Genomic DNA, 19700 nt, shown 5'->3' on the forward strand with positions numbered 1-19700 from the left:
GTCTTACTCTCCCTAAACTCTGTTTTTTTTCCGGTTCATGATAGATAGGGTATGTTGAAAAACTCCCATCTCATGTTCTCCCTCAACTTCAAAATCGCCATATATCGCTGTTTTACATTTCTTGTTAAGGGTGTTTGATCTTCTTTGCATGTTCACTTTGCAAAGACTGGGTCGGTACTTCTGCAGCGATGTAGGATGATTTTGAAATGATTTTTGAAGTTGAGGGAGAAAATATGATTGGAGTTTTTCGACATACCCTAACTGTCCTGAGCCAGAATACACAGAGTTCAGGGAGAGTAAGACAAGATGAGCATTTTATGTAAAAAAGTATGTAAATTGTATTTGTTTAATGAAAATAACTAATCGTTTCGTTAGATAAGACCCTTCTTCCTTGGCTGGGATTGTTTACAACCGCATTTGGGTTCGTTTGAAGCCGCATTTAAACTGCATTTTGGAAGTTCAAACTCGGGACGCCATATCAGTCCATTATATGGAGAAAAATGCAGAAATGTTTTCCTCAAAAAACATAATTTCTTTACGACAGAAGAAAGAAAGACACGGACATCTTGGATGACAAGGGGGTGAGTACATTATCTGTTAAATTTTGTTCTGAAAGTGGACTTCTCCTTTAAGGAATAAAAAGCATTAGATTCTGTGTTCACTAAAACCCAGAAACACACTGATATGGTGCCTAGATTTGAACACGACGAATGCTACCGCAGTAAACTCCCAGATGGTACTCAAGGTTATTGTGTGACTTTTCTGACTCCTCCATGTACATGCTGGTATTTCATTGATAATTAGAACGTCAAGAATAAATATAACACCTTGGACGGTGCCAGCATCTAATATTCTCATGACAGAGCAGCGTGTTGTTGAGTGGATAAGGTGACCTTGCCCTATGAATTATGGAAAGTCATAAGTCTTGAAATGCACTGGGAATTTTGCTTGTTATGCTGCTGACGGCTGTTTACCTTGGAAGCAAAGTGCGACAGGATGCTGAGTGATCTTCTACATTAATGTTCTGGTGTCCATTTACAGGAGCACATTACTCGAAGGAGAGCACTCGAGGCGGCGGCCATGACCTTCACAACTTCATATCGTCAGGCTTTGTGACGCTTGGCCGGAGCCACGTAAAAGGTAACAAGATTCTATATCGCTCTTTAATGCCACTGAAATCATCCATAACAAATGAGGTGCAAAAAAAAGCATCAGTCTAACATTTATTTCTCATCATGTTGGCTAGGAATTCACAGTGCTGGTTGCATACACTGAATCTGACTTGATCTGAGGTGCTTGTTTTAGTTTTTGAAGGTATATTCATAATTCATAAGCACACCACTGATTGACCACTAGTGCAAATTCCAACTGGAAATGACCTACAATGACCTGTCATATGTTAAAAGATAAGGAAAATTTAGATTTTTTTTTCTGTTTATGGCTCCTTTAATGTTGAGTAGTTTGTTGTATGAGCTTTGCATGTTGCCAAGAAACAAACTGACTGGATCACAATATGTGAGTGGAGCTATGGAGATTTCCACTTCTTGCTCAAAGCTTTTTGTATTATAAGTTCGCTCCACTCCGTGTTTTCCATTTTCCGCTCTGCACTCGCTCCACAAACACCGGTGAAAGAAATCCGCTCCGTTCGGCTCTTCACTGCAGCTAAACACTGATTTCATTCTCTACACATAAAAGCTGTTTTATTTTCTGTTCATTTTATGACATCTGGAAGTTTTGCATCACTGTTATCAAAATGCACTTTGAATGTTGTGATTTTAAAATATCAAATTTAAATAAACAAGAAAATGAAACATAAAATGTACTAACTTTATTTGATTATCAATTCAATAAAAATTCTAAATTCTATTCCAAGACAGGTGTATTAATACAAACAATAAAAAGTCTTATGTTAGGTCTCTTTCCAGAGATTTGCTAGAGTTCCATAAACTTTACTGAAATTGAAACAGACATTGTATTTTGTTTTACAGATTTTTATAGATTTTTACACCAAACCATGTGGTATCTGTCTTATCTCTGTTCTTTGTGCGTCTTTTGCAATCTCAACATCTGTAGTGTAACATTAGTAATCTGCGTCAGAATGTTCTATAAGCAGAACGCGGAGTGTTTGCACCAGCTGCGTGATTTTTAACACGTACATAAAACATTAAGCTTCATCTAATAGCCGGCGGTAAGTTGACTGACGTGGCAGAGCTTCTTCATCCCACACGCAGGGTCGCTCATTTACAAATCTTCCACATGTGTCAGTTCTCACTTGTGATGCAGCGATTAATATTCATGTGCTCTCTGCTGACTCAGACTGCTAACAATGAATCTACTCAATGCAAAAGAATTGCTCATAAGAACCTGCCTATGTTTGTAACTCCTTTGATGGACAAAGGAAAAGAGGTAAGATATAAGAGGTGTTGGCATTTCTTTTGGCGTAAGTGATATGTGTGCATGTACAGTTGGGGTCAAAAGTTTACATCCCCCTTTCAGAATCATTAATATTATATTATTATACAAAAATAAGAAGAATCATACAAAATGCATGTTAATTTTAATTTAGTACTGACCCCAGTAGGATATTTCACATGAAACAGGTTTACATATAGTCCACAAGAGAAAATAATAGCTGAATTTATAAAAATGACCCCATTTAAAAGTTTACACCCCCTTGATTCTTAATGCTGTGATGTTACCTGAATGATCCACAGCTGTGATTTTTTTGTTTAGTGATAGTTTGCATGAGTCCCTTGTTTGTCCTGAACAGTCCCACCAATTCATTTCGGTGTATTTGAACCCTTTCCAACAATGACTGTATGATTTTGAGATGCATCTTTTCATACTGAGGACAACTGAGGGGTTAAAATGCTCACTGATGCTCCAGAAGGAAAAAAACATTCATTAAGAACTGGGGGTGAAAACTTTTGAACAGAATGGAAATGTTTACATTTTTCTTATTTTGCCTAAATATCATATTTTTTCATTTAGTTCTGCCCTTCAGAGGCTACAGAAGATAGTTACGAGGTTCCCAGAAGAAAAAAATAAGTCTGAATTTGATCTTCAAATTCAAAAAGTTTTCACCCCCTGGCTCTTAATGCATCGTGTTTCCTTCTGGAGCATCAGTGAGCATTTGAACCTTCTGCAATAGTTACATATGAGTCTCTCAGTAATAAATAATAACATGGATTTTGTATGATCCCTGTTATTTTGGTAAAATAAAATGCTGTCATGCTATCGGCTTCAAAATGTTCAGTTAACTCTTATTGAGTTGCTCATAACAACTCTTAACACTGTACTCCAGGGTAACTCATAGAAATCCACGTCCCAAATAACCATGAGAGGACAAGACAATCTCCATTAAGCCTGCGTTTTTTCTGCCTGAATTTCATTTCCTCCGGTACAATGCATTGACCTAAAATCCATTTATTTTTTTTCGTGTCTGTCTGCCTCCACCCCGCTCAAGACGTTTGTTTTTTTGGGTTATGTGTCTTTAGTGCCCTTTTCACAATGGCCTATTCAGCCATCTAGTCGTGGTGGAAGGAACGGCTATTTTTGTTAGTCATGAAATATGAGCAGAAAGGATATGGACGCTGCTGCAGGGTGAATGCTTTCCAGACTGCTGCGTTTGAACATGACAAAAACACCTTTCATTTCTTAGACGGGTGCTGCAATATGAATAGCCATGATTGCAATGTTTTGTTATTGGTGTTTTTTAGTTTTGCTCGTTTATAGGGACCTTATTTACTAGAATGTTTGATCTTTTTTTGGGTAAAACTGTTTTGTTGTTGTTGTTAATAATACATATGTCTTCTGAAAGTTTAATTTTTCAGAAGTGCACTTGCATATGGCTTAAAGATAACATACATACTTAAAACCACGAAACCTGATTTCATCCTATAAACTTGTCTACTGCTGATGAAATTATTTGATATGACGTTAGATGTCTAGTTATTACAGTATAGTACATTCAGCATTGACAGCCTAAGTCAAGGTAGACGCCATATTTAATTTGACATGCATGTCTTAAGACATTTTTGACAAGACATATTTTCAATGTTCATCGATTTAACAATCAATACAGGCTGTGCACAGCAGTACAACCCATTGAGCAGACTGTATGTCTCACAGCCTCGTAAGTCTATTGACGACAGTGATCACGTTTGATTCATTCCAGCAAAACTATTGCCTCATCAGAGCGAGGCTGAGAGCAGCGAACACAGCTCTCCTCTTGATAATGATGCACTAAGATCAATGGTTTTCTTTGATTCTGCCGCTGTCACGATCAGACCGAGACCAGCGGTGCATATAGGATGGGCTCACGGCCCTCTCGATAACACAAGCGGACATGTCGTGGAATGTTATCCTCCTTGATAAATTGCTCTGTTTTTGCTCCTAGCCTTCTCTCTCAATCTTTTCCTCTGATTGTTGCCATGCTACCAGTTCTCATTCTGTGTATCGCCCTCATCGCTTTTGCCTCGTGTTCCAAAATAGTCCAGGTTTTGAGATTCACCATGGTGATTAAAAGGGTCATTGCAGAGGAAAACTCTCTAGCTGTGGTAGAACCCGTGTGCGGGCAGACTGTTGAGTAATCGCGTGTCCATCCAGGTACATAATTGCAAAGAGACTGTGTGAATAGTTTGTCGTTCCCTGTAGGGTGAGTTACAGAGGTCACAACAAACATCGGCTCGCTGCATGCTTCACATACGGCTGATCAAGAAAACAACCTCTTGTCAAATGTTCAGTCATGCTTGTGTGTGTCATCATGCCATGTACCTTATTTAAAGCCCAGATCTTAATGTCCCAGAGCTCTACTGTCTGAGTCAGTCAAAGAAAAGCTGGAAAGGAGCTCTTAAAGTTTGTGCTTTGTGAACTTGAGTTATGTAATATGATTGAGATTTTTTCTGTTTACCACAGTCATTATTTGCACACCCTCATGTTGTTAGTTTATTCAGTGGAATACAAAAGGAGAAACTGCTTTTTAACATCTGTTAAAAATGAAAATGACAGCCGCTTGTGCGCTATATTCCAAGTCCTCTGAAGCCATATGGTAGCTGTGTTTTAGAAACAGAGCAAACTGTATGCCATTATTCCCTGATAATCTTTCTCTCCAGTGAGCTGCTATTGTAACCAGATCATTGAGACAGTGAGTTGAACTAGAGAATAGAATTAGTGATTGAATTTGGTTGAATCAGTCACAGATTGGATTGAATGATTCGTTCACAAGACTCAGTGACTCAAGATTCATATGCAGTGTTTCTCGAGTTTTTTAATCAAATGTAAATTCATGTCCCAGTCACATTTTCTTGGTTAAATAAACATTACTTACACTATCAGAAAAAGAAAATGGAAAAAAAAATCAATTTTATATTTTTACATTAATGATTTAATCAATATTCTATTTATTAAAGCCAAGTATGAATCTCATCAAGTTACTGCACTGTAAAAAACAATTTGTTGAGTCAACCTAAAATAATTTTTTTTACCAGGCTGCCTTAAAATTTTAAGTTCAGTCAACTCAGGAAAAGTTTTGTCATCTTGAAATGTTAAGTTGTACTAAGAGACAACTTAGATATTTGAGTTGATTCAACTTAAAATTTTAAGGCAGCCAGGTAAATTAATCAGCTTTTAAGTTTAACAAACCACATTTTTAAGTCAACTCAAATATCTAAGTTGTCACTTAGAACAACTTAACATTTCAAGTTGACTAAACTTATTTGAGTTAAATGAACTTACGATTTTAAGACAGCAGGGTAACAAATTATTTTAAGTTGATTCAACATATCGTTTTTTCTTCTTTTTTCTTTGTTTTTAAGTAGTTTACAATTATTAAAAAAAAAAATAACTCAAGGCAGTAACAGTTTAAACATTTTATTTTATTTCTGAACTTATGTTTAGCTATTCTTTTTAATAGTTAACTTTTAACTATTTTTTAATTTTTCAGATCATCAGTCATCAAAGCTTTGTAATTATTGGTCACAAACACAGAGATTTACTACTAAAAATTACACCAAGCCAATTACTCACTAAAAACTCTCACCAACCATGTTTTCGTGCAATTTCAAGTCAGATGGTTATATCTAAGGGAGTTGTTTACCTACTTTTACTTTCATTAGTCTTTCCATTAACGCCATTATATTGTTCATTCAGACTGATTCACGAATGCAGAACGTGCACGAGTGCAAGAGTCGGAATTTATCACAGCCAATCACAGCCGAAACATATCCAGTCATATCCAATGATAACGTGTTTGAGGCATTGCCTCCTCTCAAGTGACTTTCCCCTATTCATTCTCAATTACTTTCACTGCACGCTTTAGGGACTCAAATTCAAATTCAAATTCAAATTCAATGTTCTCAGGGGAGGCGAGAGAGACGTGGACTCCCACTTTTTTTTTTTACCTGCTACTAGTTTTAGATACTACTTTTAAATGTTGTATTTTGGAATATTGGCATTGTTTTATTTTTGTAGTACACATTTTTTTCTCATGCAGTAGGAGACATTGCTTCCAGAGGAAATGCCTCTGAATTATATTGGTATATAAGTTGTATGGACCACATGCATGTTTTTGGTTGTTTTTAACAGCTGTGGTCACTACAAACTGTGTAAGGCTGCATAAAGTTTTTTGTTTTTGTTTTTTATTCATAGAACTCGTCATAAATATGACTGAAAATAATGATGCCATTTTCATCAATTGTCCCTCTACATCAGAAGTCACACAGTATCACAGAGTATGTCAGCCATCAGCAGGAAAGCTCCTCTCTGAAATGCTTCACAAACAGTGCCGCACTAATAATTATTCATATATGTATGTAACGGAGTAATATTCCGAGTGACCCAAAGTGGCTGTTCATTCGCACATCTCATTCCTGGAGAGGTTTGCACAAACTGCTCGATGAGGGAGGGAAGGCAGCTGTATATGATTGGTTTTCAAGGCTCTGACCTTTGGTTCTGCTCGGCTTGAATATAGAGCAGTTCCCCTAAGAGATCCAGACAGTCCTTTCACATAAACTTGTTAATATGCTAGTCCTCATGTCATCTTTCAGTAGAGCCCCGGTGAGTTGGGGAAAAAGAAAAAGTAGTTGCATACTGACCCAGTAGCATTGGGAATGCAGCAATTTGCCCTTGTACTGTAGATTTGACATTTATCCAGTTTGTTTTGCACACATTATATAGGAACGGAAGCCTGTTTCCACCTCAGAGTAAACTGAAAGTGTATTTCGCATAGTGTAATAGCAACTTTGTTTCTGATAACTGTAATTTTGTAACTCACAGTGTGATTTTAGGTGTATTTAGAGTGATATTATGTCATATTTTAAACTTTCTCTCACAGTCGCCCTTTCCATTTTTGTACTCTGGGGTGGAAATGGGCTTCCGTAGCCTGCTAATGTGAAAAATAAAAGCGCTCAGACTGGTTGAATTAAACACAGGGCTTCCATTTGTTTTATGGGATGTGTTTTCCTAATTTCCCTCTCTGGGTGAGATGGCGCATCACGTTTTAGCCATCCATAAATGTTTAAGCAATCTTCAATCTTGGTCCCTTTTCTCTCTGTTTTGAAAAACAATCTCTTGGAATATCCATTCCAATAATAAAAGTCATTCTGACTGATATTAAAATGCTCAGAAATGCTCTTATTATTCTTGAGCTGAGAACTCATTGGCATTTCTCTCCTGATATGTTAAATATAGATGATTTGCATATCGGTTTTGAAATATCTTTGTTTAGAAGAACCGTCAGACCGAAAGCTTTGATTGACGGCATCCAAATGAGATGGAATTTTAAACAGGCCATTTTATCATTTTATCATAATTTGAGCTCAGTCCAAAGACAATGACTGGTTTAGTCTCGCCTAACTCCACCAGGATTGATCATTTCCTACGATCATTGATTATTCCGATGACGGGAATGATTATTTTGGAATACACGCTTCATTTTGACTGACATGACGGCATAACAACCAGTGGGTGGAAGGACTGGAGTTTAAGTGATTTATCCGTGGCTGAAAAGTTATTAACACGCACCTCCTTGCTCACATAAGCAACATCAAATCAACCTGACGGATGCCTGATTGCAGTTTATTATGTTATGGAAATACGGCACCATTCAAACCAAGGCTGTGTATGACTCAGCGCCACCCTAGTGGGTTTTATAGCCTGTGGACGTAAATGTTTTCCCCCAAATGGAGTAGATTTGTAATGCATTATCGCTGTGTTTGGAAACTGATTGAGACTGTGCAAACACCACTGCAAGCCTGAATGGCAATTGTTTTTTAACAGCGATGAGGAATGTGCAATTATGCAAACAGAAGTAAACACATTAACTGGGAAAATAAAAAGAAGAGACACAAGATCATGTTGATTGCTTGGATTCTATTTTTGAAGCTTTGTGCTTGAGGGCTCCGCCCATGTGAAATCTGATTGGTCTGCTCCATTGGCACAGTCTTCTGATTGGCTCTGATCAAGTCACAGCAGTTTTGCCTTCATGGACAGACACAAGAGTTGTCATATGGTGACTGGTTAAGGCACATTGTCAGCTTCTAACATATGAGTCTGAAAGCAGTGATTAAAATCTGTGTCCAGGTGACCCGTCTGAGCTGTCAGGATCCTTAGCAGTGCATTCATTAGTGCGACAACAAACAGGAAGAGCCTCCCACTGTGTCCATAAACAGCAAAGTCTCTAAATGTCAGCGCAGTCGTCCTCTGCTCCGCTGGTCCAGCTGTCTCACTCCATATTCCCTGAGTGCAGCAAAGCATCCATAGAAAGTCAGCTTTCATAACCATCCAGCTTGGTTTTATTCCTCATAGTGTCTATTCGCAGAGAAGAGATGCCACAAACTGAGGGGTAATAAAATTATGGCTAGATATTACTAATCATATAAATATTATGAATGGAGATTTTATAACGTGCTTCGGTACTTGACAGGACAAACATTATAAGACTTTCTTTAAATCCTTTATTATGCTATATATTTTATATGTTTCTCATTATTTTGAGATGTAGATGTTTATGTGTATGCAGCTTTTATCTTGATTTGTATTTGCTGGTTCAAGTCCAGATTAAAAATCACGTTTTCTGTTGGCTCCGATATAGCCTTGTGGTTAGCCTTGAGGTCCTTTGCTGATTGCACCCCTCTCTTTCCACCCAATACTTTCCTGTCTGCTCTCTACCATCCTATATCAAAAAGATATTACAACTTAATTAAGAGTAATGGTCAAATTTGTAACTGTTAATATTCTGAAATAAGATCTTCTTTATGACATTTGCAGCCTACAAATGTGACCTCTGGAGGATGCAGCCTTCCATTTGAGAAATGGCCTAAATGTCTTCAAAGGTTCATTAATTATGCAAGACAACATTTTATCATTTACTTTTACAAAGATGAAAATGCTTCTTTATATATAATTTTGTGTGGTTATATATATTTTTTAAAAATATTTTTTTTATATTTTTTTTCCATCTTGTTACATGAATCCTTTTTTTTAATACTAATGTGAAATACTCATACCCAGATATGTAAAAGAAACCAGATTAGAAAAAAAGGAATGAATAAATAAATAAATAAATAAATAAAAATCCTATTATACCCATATGAAATTTCAAGCAAGTATTAACTGTCAAAAAGAACAAAAACTCTTGCCTTTCCAAATCACTTAAGCTCTTAAGCTATTTTCTTTTCACCACTGTATGTTCCTCTACTTCAGGTTCTGTTCACAATAATGAGCTGAAAAAGAAGGAAAAGAAAAGAGTGAATTGTAAAGTTGGTGTGGTTTGGTTGGGTTGATTTGGTTTGGGTTAGGTGGTTTGGATTGAGTTTGGCTGGCTTGGGCTGGGTTGGTTTTGGTTGTCTTGGCTTGGCTTTTGGCTTGGTTTGGTTTGGGTTAGGTTAGGTTGGGTTGGTTTGGGTTGGATTGGGTGGTTTGGATTGAGTTTGGCTGGCCTGGCCTGGCCTGGGTTGGTTGGGTTGGATTGGGTTGTTTGGATTGAGTTTGGCTGGCCTGGCCTGGCCTGGGTTGGTTGGGTTGGATTGGGTTGTTTGGATTGAGTTTGGCTGGCCTGGGCTGGGTTGGTTTTGGTTGACTTGGCTTGGCTTGGTTTGGGTTGGATTGGGTGGTTTGGATTGGGTTGGTTCAGGTTGGGTTGTTTGGTTTGTGTTGGATTGGTTGGGTTGGGTTAGGTTAGGTTGGGCTGGTTTGTACTGGGTTGGGTGGCTTGGAATGGGTTGGGTTGGTTTTGGATTGTGTTGGTTTTGGACTGGGTGGGTTGGCTTGGTTGCATTAGGTTGGTTTGGTTTGATTTGATTTACTTTGGGTTTGGTTTGGTGGGCTTCTCACTAAAGTACAGTATCAATCAGGACTCTGTCCCCATGGGCCAGGCAGCTTTTTATCAGAGCTTGTTACAGTAAGTGCTAATATTTTATGCATCCGAATCTGAGAGGTTTTTCATGCAAATGTTCTCGCCTTAGATATTTATTATCTTTGAGGAATCCGTACATCATTTGGGAGAAAAAGAAACCATTTAGTGGAACAGCATGTTGGTATTAAGACGAGGCCACTTGGCATGTCATTGAACTGCAGCCAGATACTTCATACCAGCAGATTATTCACACGTAATGGAAATGGATATGTCACACTGTGCCACACTGATTAATTTCTCCATTTTATAAGATGCTTCCTTGTACTCAGTAAACTGCACATAATGAAGCGGTTTGATTGTCTCCTTAGCTAAATTGGTGACGTATGGTTTATTCATGGTAGGATATGTAAGCCTTTTACATCAGCGGTCCTCAAGTGACTTTCGCCTCCTTTTAAATCAAGTGGCAACCAAATTTTGTACATTAATGAACCATTACCAGCCCAAAACATTATTGGTCAGACAGTGGGATGATTATTGTGTGAGCATCAGCTTCCAAATAACAGATGATTCAAGAATAGTTTTCTTCTTTAAGTCCTTTTATTTTGCTATACTGTTGGACTAGTATATGCTTAGTTGCATTTTATTTGTGCATGTATCACTTTTTTCCATCTTGCTGCTCGTGATCCATATGAGAACTGATTTGCGACCTGTTTCTGGGTTGCGACTCACCATTTGAGAATCACTGATGTTAAGAATGCAGAGAATTCTAGTATAGTCTAAAAATGGTTTCAGTTGCATTAGTCAAAACAGTGATGACACAATATTGTACATGTTGTAAAGACAAACAGCAATGACACACACACATTTAAAGCATGACAGAACATTCTGTTTTTGTTTACATTGCTGGGTCTGTATCTTCTTAGAATGTTATATGGTTAATAAAATCATTTGTTAATGAAAACCAGTATTTTTATTACAGTGTGTCCTATAAAAGCAATGAAGCATTTGGCTTTGCACTATATTGTGAATGCATTGACGGCTGAAGCAGTTGCAAGCGGTCAGTTGCATGTCGCGCCCAACAACGCTTTTTAGCCCATGACTGTATTGACAATATTGCACAGCTGCGAGTGCCTTAGTGCTTAAATATGATATTCATTGCTGATTAATATACTGTAGCTGTAGGGCTGTCACTGCCAGGCTATAAAGCAACTTATGCTATTTGAAAAAGCAGTGCATTCAATATGACACACAATAAATTATGGCTTTATCATTCGTCTCCTTTATTTTATTATGGTAATGCGCTAACACTGCCCTCACTTCCCCATGCTACAAATTAAATTAGAAATTGTGTCACATTGAAAGATGACTTTCTCTTTCTCTCTCCTTTGGACATAAATACCACTGAGTGAAGTTAAAATGGACACTAATCTGATTGTGGTTGTATGCCGGATATGCTGGACTGTATAGCTGATTCTCAGAGCATTAATCTCAGCACGAAACAGACACTGGCGCGCTGCTAATCTCAGATGTGCATGAGGAGGAAAAGAATTTACAAACCCCCTACCAACAATGCTTTCATGAATACATTAGCAGATGAAAGGCAAAGCAAAGGAGGAGACGTGAATTACAATACTGTTTGCAAATGGCATGTTTTGTGTGTGAATGTATGCATTTATGATCGTGTCAGGACGTTGTTTCTGAACGACTGACTTTTATATGAAAGGACCTCACATAAAGAAACTCCTATAGATGGATTAATGTGGATTACATACCATCAAGATTTAATGAGCTCCTTCCAGATTGAATAAGCAGCCGCCACCCAAGGTGACCTATTTATGGTCAGAGACATCAGCCTCTTCACAAAATGTATTATTTCACACTTAATGGATCGATGAAGTGAGCATATCATATTTGGGAAGTGAAATATAAATAATATCCTTCCCAGCACACTTTCTTGACCTTACAAGAGTAGTGCTTGACACCTGCGAGGCAAACGCTGGTTTTGGTTTATAATCTATTATTCATATCGAAGCTGCGGGAATGAAGACAGTGGAAGGCAGAGCTCATCCCACCTGATCCATTCTCACACACAGTGGAAAAGCACACAAATGCAATGAGAACGGAAAGTGACGTTACGTCTGGAATGAGAACTAGACTCTATCACTTGGGCTCACATCCAAAATTTCGATGCTTAGGATTGGTTGTCATGTTTAGGCCTATATCAGGGTCAATGACATTATGATGCAGTATGATGCAGGCTGTTTAGAGACATTAAAAGTAAAAAATAATGCGTACAGAGTCTGACTATATTGGATCCAACAGTAATGTCGCAACACATACGTTTGAGTAAAGGCTATTGCATTCTCTGTTCCAGATCGTTTGACATATACTGAGTATTTATACATTTTTAACCCAAATCACATCAGCATCCATCTGTTGTTAATGAGTAAAACTGTTAGCCAATCACGTCAGTGGGCATTTACTTGCGAGTCTTAAATGCGCTCCGCTTATAAAAACAGACTGTACTGCAGAGAGGCTCAAAAACAGGATAGAAAATAGACTAGTACTTCTAAGTTATGACATTTTATGATGTGAAATCACACTAACATTATAAGTGAGCCTCAGAGAACATTATAAAATAATACAAATTGCAGTTTGTGACCCTTTTAATAATTGATACTGTAGTCAAATGAAATTAAAATCTGTAAATTATAGAAAATGATTAGTGAAAGTCCACTTACTTTTCTGTCACTTAAAAATACATTGTGCATAACATTAATGATGCATGAAGAACATGACAAATAGAAAGAAATACACTCGTCCACTGGCCCAAAGCAAAAACAAAATGAAGCAATGATGAAATAGTGGAAAATTACCTCATAATTGGGATAGTGTTCAAAATCAGAATAAATAAATTATTAGTTTGTGATAATTACAGTAGCAGACAATTTATTAATTCATGTAATTTATTTATTTCTCAGTGCCTTCTAGAATGCAATTATATAACAGCAAAAACAAACAAACAAAAAAAAAACCATTAGAATCAGTGGCAAATTCTAATATATTTATATCTGTATTAGAGAGTGTATGTGTGTGTGTGTGTGTGTGTGTGCGCGCAGTTCAAAATGTTCCCACAAAGATGGCAATATCCAAAATCCTTGTCCTTGTGGGAATTTCATACAGAATGTTGTTTATTTAAAAAAAAATTCTAAAAATGCAGGAAGTTTTCTGTGAGAGGTAGGTTTAGGTGTAGGGTTAGTGTAAGGAGATAGAAATACAGTTTGTACAGTATAAAAACCATTACGCCTATGGAATGTCCCCATAAAGTGCGTGTGTGCATGAATGTGTACGAGAGCAGTAAAGTGTGTCCGTGAGGCTTTTCCGTGCCAGCTGTGTGTGGATAATTGCCTCATTACGGTTTTCATTGGTGCCCATTTTGAAATTGCACAAAATGTGTGAAAGACCTGGGAAGGACATTGTGCTCCCTCTGAAAAAAATCACTTTTTTACGCCTCCTTTTGGTAAACAGGGCAGCTGGTTTTCAAATCTACTGTTTTCAGGTTGCACATCAGCGTTCTCTTCCGGTTAATGCATTAATATAGGTGTTGTGGGAGATCTTGATAAGTTTTGGAAGCGTGACCTGTGAAATGGGCAGGTCTGTCACTCTGAACCTCCCTGAAGTGCTGCTTGCGTAACTCTCGTTTTTTCTGAGCATTAATAAACACAGGCGTAGCAGGAGCTCAAGAGTTCAGTCCGACTCCCACTGAGACTCTGAGTGCTGGATATGTAGGCTAATGGATGGAGGGTCCTTTATGTCATTCTCCAGCACAATGAATGCTTCAGACGGGACACTTACAATAGCCTAGATTTGAAGAAGTTGAGTGCAATTAGATGGATCAGCGCAATCACTCCTCAGGGGATGGGTTGACAAAATCTGTTTTAATGGTTTTCAGTTTTGATAATCTCAAACGTGCAAACAATTATACGCATGTGGGTTACACTTTATTTCATAGTCTGCTTTAGACATTCTACTAACTACAAGTAACTCTGCATCTCCACATCAGCTAACTCTCAGTGGAGTATTAGTGGACTTGTTAGATTAGGGTTCGGGTTAGTAGAATAAGTTGACATACACTACCACTGCCAACTATTTTTAATGTTATTTAAAGACGTCTCTTCTGCTCACCAAGCCTGCATGTATTTGATCCAAAGTACAGCAAATCAGTAAAATATTTTTACCATTTTTTTATTTTAAAATATGATTCATTCCTGTGATTTCAAATGTCTAGCATCATTACTCCAGTCACATGATCCTTCAAAAATCATTCTAATATTCTGATTTGCTGTAAAAAAAAACAAAAAACATTTTTATTATTATTATTATTATTATGTTGAAAACAGCTGAGTAAAATTTTTATCAGGTTTCTTTGATGAATAGAAAGTTCACAAGAACAGCATTTATCTGAAATAGAAATCTTTTGTAACAATATTTTTATCACCACTGTTAATCCTTGCTAAATAAAAGTATTAATTTCTATAATTTATTTGGATCTTTCTATTCACCAAAAAGAAAAGTAGAAAAAAAGTACTCAGCTGTTTTAAATATTAATATTAATAATAATAATAATAATAATAATAATAACAACAACAACAACAATAATAATACATTTTTGAACAGCAAATCTGCATTTTAGAATGATTCCTGAAGGATCATGTGACACTAAAGACTTGAGTAATGATGCTGAAAATTTAGCTTTGGTCACGGGAATAAATTACATTCTAAAATATATTCAAATATATTATTATTATTTTAAATAGTAAATATATTTCACTTTTTACTGTTTTTGCTGTACTTGGGATCAAATAATTGCAGGCTTGGTGAGCAGAAGAGACTTCAAATTTGACTATTCAAAAACTTGACTGGTAGTGTATTTGCAAAATTCCTTGTAGTTAGAAGAATGTATTCTACTTCACATATTCGGTTGCAGATGGTCGGAAACACAAATAAGCAAAGTGCTATTAATATTAAATATTAGCCACCTGATCAAATATATTTGAGGATCAGAACTTACTGTTGTGTTAGAAGCTTTCAGTTTAATCTGAATTCTCTCAGCAGAGCTGTTCAATATTCATTTAAAAAATACAGATGTGCAATATTAACGCTGAGGTGATGCAGAGGGTAAAAAGCCTCAGAAAGCAGATCTGAGGCGACGTTAGGAAGCACGCAGAGCAGAAATCCAGGCAGGCATCACAGTATGGCTGAGAAAGCTGGTTGTCAAAGCTGGATGTAGCCTATGTCATATTAGCACTGTGTCTGGTCTGTCTGTACTTTGGTGCTGCGTGGAAATGATAGCTGAGTTTTACTCTACATTAAATGCTCTATGAGGAAATGATGGAATGGTATTGATGCCTAAAGCTGTAAGAAAAGGCTCACTGAATGATGCATAATGAACGGCTGTATATATTCATAGTCAATATCTACATTATTGTTAGTGGTCGTAATATTATTAATGATTTTAATTATAATATCAAGTTTTATAATGATGCATCTGTAGGGCTTATATTTTGAATGGGTTTGGAGTAAATGATGAGAGACTGATGAATTCTGATCCCTTTAAGTACATCGATTCCTCCTGATCCTTGATGAATCACTTTTACAAGCCTAAATATCACCTTGATCCAGAGGCATTATTCCAACACACATTTTTAATGCTGAACGTGTATTGTAATCTTCTGGACAAAATAGAGCACAGACATCTCAGATCTATCTGTGGGAGGATGTTTGATGTCAGATTGCATCCCTCGAGTGCTCTCCTCATCTCCTCCGCTCCTCCTCTGCTCCTCTCTCAGTCGAGGTGACCTCAGGAGTCGAGAACATCAGAGAAACAGAGAGATCTACGTGGAGCCACATCCACTCAATCTCTAGCACAGTCGCCACTGAACACCTGAAAAACAGATATGATAATACTTACAAAGATGAAAGTATTTTAGCTATTGTCAGGTACTGAGTGTGTAATGTGTGGATTGTATATGAATGGCTAATATAGACAAAGCAGATGCTGTTTGTATCTAGTAACATTTTATGTGTTGTGTTTATCTTTTTCTTTCATCATGAAGATGTTTTTTAGGCCTGTTCCCACTCTGTGTTTCCAGACTGTCCTTGTATTAGCAGATTTGCACATTCTGATGAAGGCAAAATATATAATAATGAAAATTTGCATTTTGTCTTTATCTCTGTATTCTTCACTGTTTATTTTTAGATTTTACTTTGCATAATGGATTATTAAGTATTGAAGTGGTGCATGCCCCGATTGTGCATTTTGTTGGTTAGAGTGTAATATAATACTGATAAATATTGTTCAAAAATATCCACCTTAAAAGGATAGTTCACCCAAAAATGAAAATTACCCCATGATTTACTCACCCTCAAGCCATTCTAATTGTATATTACTTTCTTCTTCCTTCAGACGAAAATAATCAGAGTTAGATTAAAAAATGTTGAGGCTCTTCCAAGATTTATAATGGCGGTGAATGGCTATCAAGATATTGAAGTGCAATAAAGTACATCCATCCATCATAAAAAATTCTCCACACGGCTCTGGGGGTTAATAAAGACCTTCTGAAGTGAATCAATGCCTTTGTGTAAGAAAAATATCCATAAAACTTTGCGTTTGCCTATGTCTTACAATGCCACTGTCTTTCGAACATGCAAAGTTAGAAGCTAGAGATTAAAGTTTTAAATATGGTAAGTTTTAAAAGGGTCATTGGATGCAAAGTTCACTTTTACATGTTGTTTGAACATAAATGTGTGTTGGCAGTGTGTGTACACAACCTCCCTATAAGGATAAAAAACTACCCAGTGGTTTTTATTTAATCTGTAAAAATAATTTCCCCTTTTTCAAATCAAGCCATTTTCAGCATCTTGTTTGTGTGACGACGCACCGACAGAGGCCACTCCCACGATGATCGATTGACACTGCCATCTTACCTTAGACCCGCCTTGGGTGAGCAGTAACAGTCAAATCGCCATTGTTTTGATGCTGCAACAGGGACGTAGACAAGAATGGCTCCTAAGCGATTGAGGTGTTCTGTTGTTGGATGTAATAATGAACATAGTAGTCGTCATTTCCTCCCGACATCTGAGCCGCTGAAGATGCAGTAGATTATGTTTGTTTGTGAAGGGAATGTGCCTTCTGATCTAAACAAATGTGTCTATGTTTGCGCAAATCATTCGTGATCCAGCTTCACTTATAGCAGAAATTAGTATAGTATAAGGATTTTTTTGTTGTTTTTTTATGAATCTTTGCAATCGCCTTTCCTAATAAGATGCTAGTTAGCAAGTTCCGTGGCTAAACGTGGTTAATGCGGCTAAAGTAAACAGGCTCCTCACTCCACAGAGAGCTCATTAACATTTAAAGCAACATTGACCAGAACAGGTTGATTTTTGCAAAGCTGATTTTGGCAAGGTAAAAAAGGCGTTTTTTACACTACCATTGAGAAATTTTAACCAAAGCATGTAATAGACTTTTCATTAAGACCCTAAAGAATCATATCAACTTGTGGAAAATGGGCATCCGATGACCCCTTTAAAATATGGATATTTTTCTTGCTCAAACACATCGATTCACTTCAGAAGGCCTTTATTAACCCATTAACCCCCCAAAGCTGTGTGGAGCACTTTAATGATGGATGGATGCAGTTTATTGTACTTACAAAAACAACAACAGCCTTTTACTGCAATTATAAAGCTTGGAAGAGCCAGGACACTTTTTAATATAACTCAGATTGTTTTTGTCTGAAAGAACAAAGTCATATACAACATCCATTTAATTAAAATAAATGAATAAAAACATGCACTAGTAATGTTAATTTAAACTTTAAATTATTGAACACATATAATTCATGTCTAGGTAAATCATGCACAGCATCCACAGCAGTTCTTTATATTCTCAGTAACCTTTTCTCATCCAGTTCACTGGAACATGTGTTTAATGCTTACTTAATGCATCAAATCTCAGACGACACTGAACTGATTAGCTTCCTGTGAGTGCCGCGCCATTGCGCTATTAATATTGTGTCTGGCTCCTTTAAAATCTTCTGGAACGGATCCTGCCTCCCTCTGAGAGCGGTAACAGCACACCCAACGTGTGTAATCACAGGTACAGACATCAAAATGTTGTGAAACCTTTTTTTTTTCCTGTTTTTCACTTAGCTAGAAACACCACCTTGCAGCTCTGTGCTGCACTTATTATGAATAATGACAAAACATGTAATAGTAAAAAAGAGAGGAATCGGTAAAGCACAATTAAGGAACGCATGATTCATTTTCAGTGAGTCAGGAGAACATTAACACCTGACCATATATAACCCATGCAATGTCAATTTCATCATCCGCATATTAGGGCATAATGCATGATCTGGTTTCAGGTCCTAACGGCTTCCGCTAAGTAAGTGTGAATGCCGAACACGTATCTCAAACTCATCTCCTGGAGACGGAACAGTACAAGTGCAATTATCATTTAATGTAATTACATTAACCTTCTGATGAACGGCTCAAAGCGCGGGATCCTGCTGGCTCACGCTGCATTGCGATCTCTTTGTCAGCTTGCGAGAAAAATCCTATCTGCAGTGCTGGAGTTTCACCAAGCCAGATTTCTGTAAGAGATACAGCAGTGAAGGCAAGCATGAAAACATTTAATTAAAGCCGGTGAAGTCAGTCACGCATCAGTTATCGGGAGCCCAGGGGAGAGGTGAGCGCTGGATGAGAGCTGCGGCCCGTTTGTCGCTTCTGTTTGAGGCCAGCACATCCACAAAGTTACAAAAGAAGTTTCTTCTGGGTTGTTTCTGCACTTTAAAAAATGCTGGGTTAAAAACAACCACTTCTGGGTTATTTGGCAACCCAGCGCTGGTTAAATATTGGACAAAACGCATGCTGGGTCTAACTCAACTATTGTTTAAAAAATTACTATATTGCTGGCTTAAAATGGGTTGGAACACAGAATTACTAGAAGCAACAGTGATAATCAAAGGGTGAACATTTATTAATAAGCAAGAACACCCATAGACAAAATTAAGACAAACTGAATTTATTTGGATGAAAAAAGCATAGCTCCATAAACAAACAGTACTGAGATTAGAGAACATATTTTAACATCAAAATAAATTAAATTAAGTATTCGAATCATAAAATCAGGCATTTCCTTCATGCAAAATGACGCATTAGCTGACTGACATCTTATCCCTGTATGCTCCGCTGCGTAAAATAAAATAATTTGCAGTACAGTAAAGATTTTATAGATTAAATGAAACATATACAAACCTTTATTTCACTGAAGAAGTGCGCCAGT

General features: G+C 37.1%; 1 protein-coding gene across 5 annotated transcripts in view; it reads left to right on the forward strand.

Moving 5' to 3' along the window:
- The window catches only part of LOC127174222 (protein shisa-6), a 60400-nt gene that overhangs the window by 9378 nt on the left and 31322 nt on the right, over positions 1-19700 (forward strand). For all 5 annotated transcript variants that reach the window (XM_051124555.1, XM_051124556.1, XM_051124557.1 and 2 more), the window contains exon 4: positions 1042-1140. In XM_051124555.1, the coding sequence (XP_050980512.1) occupies positions 1042-1140 (99 nt within the window). The remainder of the gene's footprint in view (positions 1-1041; positions 1141-19700) is intronic.

The sequence above is a fragment of the Labeo rohita genome, chromosome 12, assembly GCF_022985175.1.
Source record: "Labeo rohita strain BAU-BD-2019 chromosome 12, IGBB_LRoh.1.0, whole genome shotgun sequence".
In the NCBI taxonomy this organism is placed as follows: Eukaryota; Metazoa; Chordata; class Actinopteri; order Cypriniformes; family Cyprinidae; genus Labeo; species Labeo rohita.